The sequence below is a fragment of the Diceros bicornis genome, chromosome 18 (assembly GCF_020826845.1).
Source record: "Diceros bicornis minor isolate mBicDic1 chromosome 18, mDicBic1.mat.cur, whole genome shotgun sequence".
Taxonomy (NCBI): domain Eukaryota; kingdom Metazoa; phylum Chordata; class Mammalia; order Perissodactyla; family Rhinocerotidae; genus Diceros; species Diceros bicornis.
In genome coordinates this window covers 56,972,548-56,978,637 of record NC_080757.1, presented here as the reverse complement: position 1 = coordinate 56,978,637, position 6,090 = coordinate 56,972,548, and the positions used below count along the sequence as shown (strand labels likewise).

The 6,090-nt window shown below is 45.5% G+C and overlaps 2 protein-coding genes and 1 long non-coding RNA gene across 8 annotated transcripts in view; 1 reads left to right on the top strand and 2 right to left on the bottom strand.

Moving 5' to 3' along the window:
- Positions 1 to 6,090, bottom strand: part of LOC131417797 (uncharacterized) — a 188,827-nt gene that overhangs the window by 45,109 nt on the left and 137,628 nt on the right. The gene's annotated exons all lie outside the window — the stretch shown is intronic.
- On the top strand, positions 159 to 3,324 carry SRSF2 (serine and arginine rich splicing factor 2). 3 transcript variants are annotated; one of them, XR_009222750.1, is made up of 4 exons: positions 159 to 740; positions 932 to 1,242; positions 1,514 to 1,617; positions 2,262 to 3,324. XR_009222750.1 is itself a non-coding variant. In XM_058561720.1 (3 exons), exons 1-2 carry the CDS (start codon positions 379 to 381, stop codon positions 1,233 to 1,235), a joined length of 666 nt encoding a protein of 221 aa, XP_058417703.1. In that variant the 5' UTR covers positions 160 to 378; the 3' UTR covers positions 1,236 to 1,242; positions 2,262 to 3,324. The 3 variants fall into 3 exon arrangements, 1 of the variants encoding a protein (XP_058417703.1); XR_009222751.1 differs by lacking the exon at positions 1,514 to 1,617 and having other exon boundaries at positions 160 to 740; positions 2,262 to 2,360; positions 2,870 to 3,324; XM_058561720.1 differs by lacking the exon at positions 1,514 to 1,617 and having other exon boundaries at positions 160 to 740.
- METTL23 (methyltransferase 23, arginine) lies at positions 2,526 to 5,980 on the bottom strand. Of its 3 annotated transcripts, none has more exons than XM_058561725.1 (4): positions 5,876 to 5,980; positions 4,281 to 4,518; positions 4,111 to 4,195; positions 2,526 to 3,962 (listed from the first exon to the last, which is right to left on the bottom strand). In XM_058561725.1, the coding sequence occupies exons 1-4, from the start codon at positions 5,957 to 5,959 to the stop codon at positions 3,797 to 3,799; spliced, it is 573 nt and encodes a 190-aa protein (XP_058417708.1). In that variant the 5' UTR covers positions 5,960 to 5,980; the 3' UTR covers positions 2,526 to 3,796. The 3 variants fall into 3 exon arrangements, with proteins under 3 accessions (XP_058417708.1, XP_058417710.1, XP_058417709.1); XM_058561727.1 differs by having other exon boundaries at positions 5,893 to 5,964; XM_058561726.1 differs by lacking the exon at positions 5,876 to 5,980 and having other exon boundaries at positions 4,281 to 4,525.

The following is a 6,090-nucleotide window of genomic DNA, read 5'->3' as shown; positions in this document are numbered from 1 at the left end:
CGCCGGCCTCTGCGCAGGCGCGCCGGGCAGGGGCGGGGCGTGCGGCGGCGACGTTGCGGGGCGGGGCGAGGCGAGCCAATCAGAGGATTCATTTCCGGGTGGCGCGGGCGCCATTTTGTGAGGAGGGATATAAATAAGCGCTGGGGCGGACCGCCCGCCCAGTTATTTCTGTGGGGGAGTGCGCTGTGCGTTTTGCTGTGTTCTCCGTTCGGCTTTTCCCAGAGGTGTCCACGCGGAAGCCAACTGCTAAGGGGAGGCACGGCGTCGAGCCGAGCTAGTCTGAGGAAACCGCCGCCGCCTCAGCCGCGTGCGCGGGCCCGTTCAGGGCGTTAGTTCGTCGGCGCGCAGTCGCGGGCCTCGGGCCGCGTCTCCAGGGCCATGAGTTACGGCCGCCCGCCTCCCGATGTGGAGGGCATGACCTCCCTCAAGGTGGACAACCTGACCTACCGCACCTCGCCCGACACCCTGAGGCGTGTCTTCGAGAAGTACGGACGCGTCGGCGACGTGTACATCCCGCGGGATCGCTACACCAAGGAGTCCCGCGGCTTCGCCTTCGTCCGCTTCCACGACAAGCGCGACGCCGAGGACGCCATGGACGCCATGGACGGGGCCGTGCTGGACGGCCGCGAGCTGCGGGTGCAGATGGCGCGCTACGGCCGCCCCCCGGACTCGCACCACAGCCGCCGCGGCCCGCCACCCCGCAGGTACGGGGGCGGCGGCTACGGACGCCGGAGCCGCAGGTAAACGGGGGGCCAGGCTGGCGCGCCGAGGGCCGCGGGAGCAGGGCTCCTGGGCGGGCGGGCGGGGACCCGCTCGCGACCAGGGAAATGGCGTCGGGCGGCGAGATAATGGCGGCCTGGCGGCGGGAGCACGCGGGCGGGGCGGGGCGCGGCCGCCGGCCCGGACTGACGCCCGCCCGCCCCGCCCGCAGCCCGAGGCGGCGTCGCCGCAGCCGCTCCCGGAGTCGGAGCCGCTCCCGGTCCCGGAGCCGGTCTCGCTACAGCCGCTCCAAGTCCCGGTCCCGCACCCGCTCGAGGTCGCGGTCGACGTCCAAGTCCAGGTCGGCGCGCAGGTCCAAGTCCAAGTCGTCGTCGGTCTCCCGATCGCGCTCGCGCTCCAGGTCCCGGTCCCGGTCGAGGAGCCCGCCCCCCGTGTCCAAGAGGGAGTCCAAGTCCAGGTCACGATCCAAGAGTCCCCCCAAGTCTCCGGAAGAGGAAGGAGCGGTGTCTTCTTAAGCAAATGGTAATGTCTGAGTGTCCGAGACACGACCCGAACGCAGCAGTGGGGTTTGGAGTAGCGTTTTGATCCGTATTAATAAAACAGTGACTCCTGACGTTAGGAGTGCTGTTCTGAGCTAACTCGGCTTTGGGAGTGATACTGAAGAGGGGTCTGCAGAGAGGATGTGTATAAAGCTTAGATAATAATAGCTGTTGCGTAAACTGTTTGAGACCTATGAATGAAAATGACTATTTCTTGCTGTTTTTATCCAACGTCTGCATTTTCCCCTTTAAAGCTGCGGTCTCCTGTTTGATAAAAGAATATTGGCCAGTATTGCAGATTTTAACTGATTTGGCTGATCCTCCAGGGACCAGTTTCTGTGGGCGTGTATTGGAGCAGGTTTGTCTTTAAATGTTAAAGATGCACTATCCTCTTAGAGAAAGCGATCAGTTCAACTATTGTTGTACTGACTGGGACTTCATATTCTAACGGATGTGGCAAACGAATTGCAAAAAGCAGCAATGAACTTTTGGAACCCCAAAAAAGTTTACAGGTATTGCACTGGGTGGGGAAAGGATAGTGTGTCTTTAACTCTCAAATCGTTTGGTCCTATTTTTTAAAAGGAAAGGGCCCTCAGTAGCTCAGATATTAAAGCATTGTTCTCAATTGCCAAATGTTTCATTTGAAAACAAAGTTTATCTTAAAAACATAGACTAACTTTCTGATTGTAATTGAAGTTTTTGTTTGGATGCAGCCCTCCCCTTTTTTTTTTTATTTCTTTTGTTTCCCCCCCCTTACCATTTTTCACCTTGGTTATTTAGCCAAGAATACATAAACACAAATTTGCAAATGCTGATGGTAGCCATTGCGAAAATTTTCTAATTGGGCCTTTAAAAAACTGTGATAATGGCTGGGTGGAACCTTCTGTAACCTACTTGTTTCACCAGAGCCTTAGTAAGTACATGCCTGAAATTGAAACCGTGCACTTTCAGTAACTTCATAGTAATGGAAGGTAAACTGAACTTATTTCTTTTCAAACCTAGATGTGTCCACGAGCAACATAACAGAGGACTTGGGGGAAAAGGACCCACACACTCAGTCCATTGAAGAGCCCTTGGAGCAAGCAACTGGCTATTGAAAAGGTTATTTTGTAACATTTTGTCTAACTTTTTACTTGTTTTAAAGCTTTGCCTCAGGTGGTAAACTTCATTTTATGTGCCATTTTGTTGCTGTTATTCAAATTTCTTGTAATTTAGTGAGGTGAACGACTTCAGATTTCATTATTGGCTTGGATATTTGAGGTAAAATTTCCTTTTTGTTTATATAGTGCTGACTTTTTTTGTTTGAAATTAAACAGATTGGTAACCTAATTTGTGGCCTCCTGACTTTTAAGGAAACGTGTGCAGCCATTACGCACAGCCTAAAGCTGTCAAGAGATTGACTCAACATTGCCTTCATTCATTAAAATTAAAAACCTTCAAAAGTTGGTGTAAATTTGTTTGTATATGTTATTTACTTTCAGATCTAAATGGTAATCTGAACCCAAATTTGTATAAAGACTTTTCAGGTGAAAAGACTTGATTTTTTTTTTGCAAGGATTGTTTACCAAACACAATTCTAATCTCTTCTCTTATGTATTTTTGTGCACTAGGCGCAGTTGTGTAGCAGTTGAGTAATGCTGGTTAGCTGTTAAGGTGGCGTGTTGCAGTGCAGAGTGCTTGGCTGTTTCCTGTTTTCTCCTGATTGCTCCTGTGTAAAGATGCCTTGTCGTGCAGAAACAAATGGCTGTCCAGTTTATTAAAATGCCTGACAACTGCACTTCCAGTCACCCGGGCCTTGCATATAAATAACGGAGCATACAGTGAGCACATCTAGCTGATGATAAATACACCTTTTTTTTTTTTCTCTCCCCTAAAAATGGTAAATCTGATCATCTTCATGTATGAACTTAAAATACGGAAAATGTTAAGGAAGCAAATGGTTTGTAACTTTGTAAGTACTTTATAACATGGTGTATCTTTTTGCTCATTATTGAACATTCTGTATTATGACCATTGTTGCTGTAGTTTAATTAAAACGTTTTCTTGGTGTTAGCTTTTCTCAGAATATGTCTTGGTCTTTTTTTTCCCCCCTTTATTCAAAAGACCTGTGTAATTATCTTGTTAATGTTACTGAGTGTATAGTATGAAAGTTAAACGTCTAGTAACTGACCTTTTTTCCTAAGTTAAAAAGTAGAAATGCCAGTTCAGCACCCACTATCCCTAAAAGCAGTGCTCTAAGATAGCACTTTGTCGAGGTTGTGGGTACCTCCTTCTCTCATAACCTAACTTAGGCCCTATTTTGATGACTTAGGAACAATCCAAGTCCTTTCTCTTATAGATGTTTTAATTTTTGTTTTCATGGCTACATAACCCATGAGTGTTGTCTAGATGACCCACCATAATCTCAGGCCAGCAGATCTGACCATCTTCAGATGGTACTGCTTGTACTCAAGAAGCTGAAGTGGTTTGAGTCGTAGTTGGCATACCAGGTTGCTAATCAGTATTGACCTTGTCCCAAAACAGCTTGTAGGTGTAATTCAGACACTGTCCTTTGCAAAGGAGATGACCAGCATTTCAACAGTATGTCTTCCTGGAAGGGCAGATTCTGCTATATCTTCCTTGTCTGCATCAAAAGACTCCAGAGGAATGTGGACACATTTCATATCCCACTTGTAGAGCAAAGCTTCAAGTGACCAGTCAGCACTGACGAAAATAAATTGTTTTTAAAAGTCATGCTTTTCCTGTTTTGTTTCAGATCCACTTTCATTTTATCCTTACGCTAGGCATTGCATGAGTAGTAAGGCTTAAATTTTAATAAAATTGAAAGTAAACCAGGATTATTCAGGCTTACCTTCTTACCTGGTAAGTAGACCATAACTGGACCTTGGGGTTCTTTTGCATCAAAAAGTATACTGTAGTTAAAATGTCTTCAAAGTCTGGAAAGAAAGGAATTCTTAATAGACTTCTACTTAACACTGCATCTCTGGCCAAATTTACTATTGAAGAGCAAAAAAGTTTTACCTTCTGGTTCAAAGAACACATCAGATGCAAGAATAATATCTTGTGGTGGTAGAGCCAGAAGATCCTGCGACATGTGACCCCATGTTAGTCCTACAATGTGCACCTGTGGCAGGTTATTCATTTGGCAGCTTTGCCGACAGACTTCTAGACAGTGAGGCAGCTCTGAACTGTCTGACAGTGTTACTTCGGCACCACATTTTGCAGCTGTAATTCCTGGAAGGCTCACTCCAGCTCCTATCTAATAACACAAGTTTAAAAATGGCATTTGAAAATTGTGCTTAGAACTGCAAAGAATTTGGGGTCTTGGCAGATAGTTCCCCATTTCATTCTTGCATTGATCTTTAAGTATAGGATCAATGTGTTTAAGTATGTTCTTGAGCTTGTCATGTCTATAAAACATGCCATTATAAACATTGCTTTACTATATGAAGCTTAGGCTTTGAATTTGTTAGGACAGAAGTTATTTCCTTGATTCCTCTAATTGGGGCAAAGGGCAGTTATATTCCCAAACAGGGCCCTGTATTCTACAACTGACAAATAATTGCTTCCAAACTGTGTCTCAGGCAGTTTCATTGCTTAAGATGCCCAGGGAAGTAGTTTGGGGACACTTGGTCTGTCATTTCCAGTTCTCTTTGGTCTATAAGTTAAGGAGCTCCTAATCAAATAGGACACCAGGTCTCAAGAATCTCTGGGTGGCTTGAGCATGCACAGCCACCCATTCAGTTACTACCAATTTTAATTGCTTTTATTTGGATAAAGCCTGACAGGTCTGCAACATGGCTTTCTACTAAAGGGGATTTCCCAGGTGAGTCCTGAAAAAAGTGACAAACACTTAAACATACTAAGGAATATACCAAGGAATGCCTTCATAAGTGTTAACATTTATATTGATTGAAACACAAGCTTCCCATTTTTCAGTTTGAGAATGGGCATAGAGATTCTTGATCTTTTATGAATGCCTAACAATTACCACTATTTTGGGCCAGAAGTATGCCAGATGCCTTCTCTACCCTTCATTTCACTTACATGTTTTTGTGAAAACCAAGAGGTGTTCTTAAGCTTCTGATTTGTCTCCAGCCTTTGGGTTTAAGCATAGTACATTTCTACAAACGACAAAAGTTTATTTCTCCAAGCCTTCAGCACTCTCAAGTTAGGTGGAGTGATGAGAAAAAGCATGAGATACATTTTAAAACTAATCTCAAGATTTCCAAAAATGGGAAGGGCTATTTTGAGAAACACTGCAGGTGTTACAGCAGAGCCTGGATGAGCCTGTTGGGACAACCTGGAAAGACAGCCTTAATAAGTGCTTCCAGGCCAAGATTCCATTACTAACTAGTCAACAGGCTTCACTTAGAATAGGGGTCAGCAAACTAAAGGGCCAGATAGTAAACATTTTAGTCTTGGTGGGCCACATACGGTCTCAGTCTCCGCATATTTTTTCAACACTTGAAAAGTGTAAAAAGCATTCTTAGGTCACATGTCTTACAGGCTGGCCACAACACCCCTGATTTTAAAATATTTAACAAAAGCTAATAACAAGCATGTAGACTTAAATCTGAACACAGGATTTCTGGAAACCTCAAGGGCACTTGTACCTCTAAGACAGCCTTGCCTGGCAGAGATCTTCTGTGAAACCACAGGTACTGGGCCAGGACCACAGCACAGGGCCAAACATACATTCCATATTGGAGATGCAGGACCTGAAAAGAATTTTTTTGTATGCCATAAATAACTCATCTGCTGGAAGTTGGAATATTTATACCACAATTACTGAATGTCTGGCACTTGCATCCATGACAAAAATGACAGT

Bases quoted from the DNA above. Each gene is read 5' to 3' on its own strand.
- METTL23 (XM_058561725.1), bottom strand. From the start codon at position 5,959: ATGTATGTTTGGCCCTGTGCTGTGGTCCTGGCCCAGTACCTGTGGTTT. The intron at 4,519-5,875 runs GTACAAGTGCCC...TTGTGTTATTAG, and splicing joins CAGGCAAGGCTGTCTTAGAG to ATAGGAGCTGGAGTGAGCCT. The intron at 4,196-4,280 runs GTAAAACTTTTT...CTTTCTTTCCAG, and splicing joins TGTGTTCTTTGAACCAGAAG to ACTTTGAAGACATTTTAACT.
- SRSF2 (XM_058561720.1), top strand. From the start codon at position 379: ATGAGTTACGGCCGCCCGCCTCCCGATGTGGAGGGCATGACCTCCCTC. The intron at 741-931 runs GTAAACGGGGGG...CCCCGCCCGCAG, and splicing joins TACGGACGCCGGAGCCGCAG to CCCGAGGCGGCGTCGCCGCA.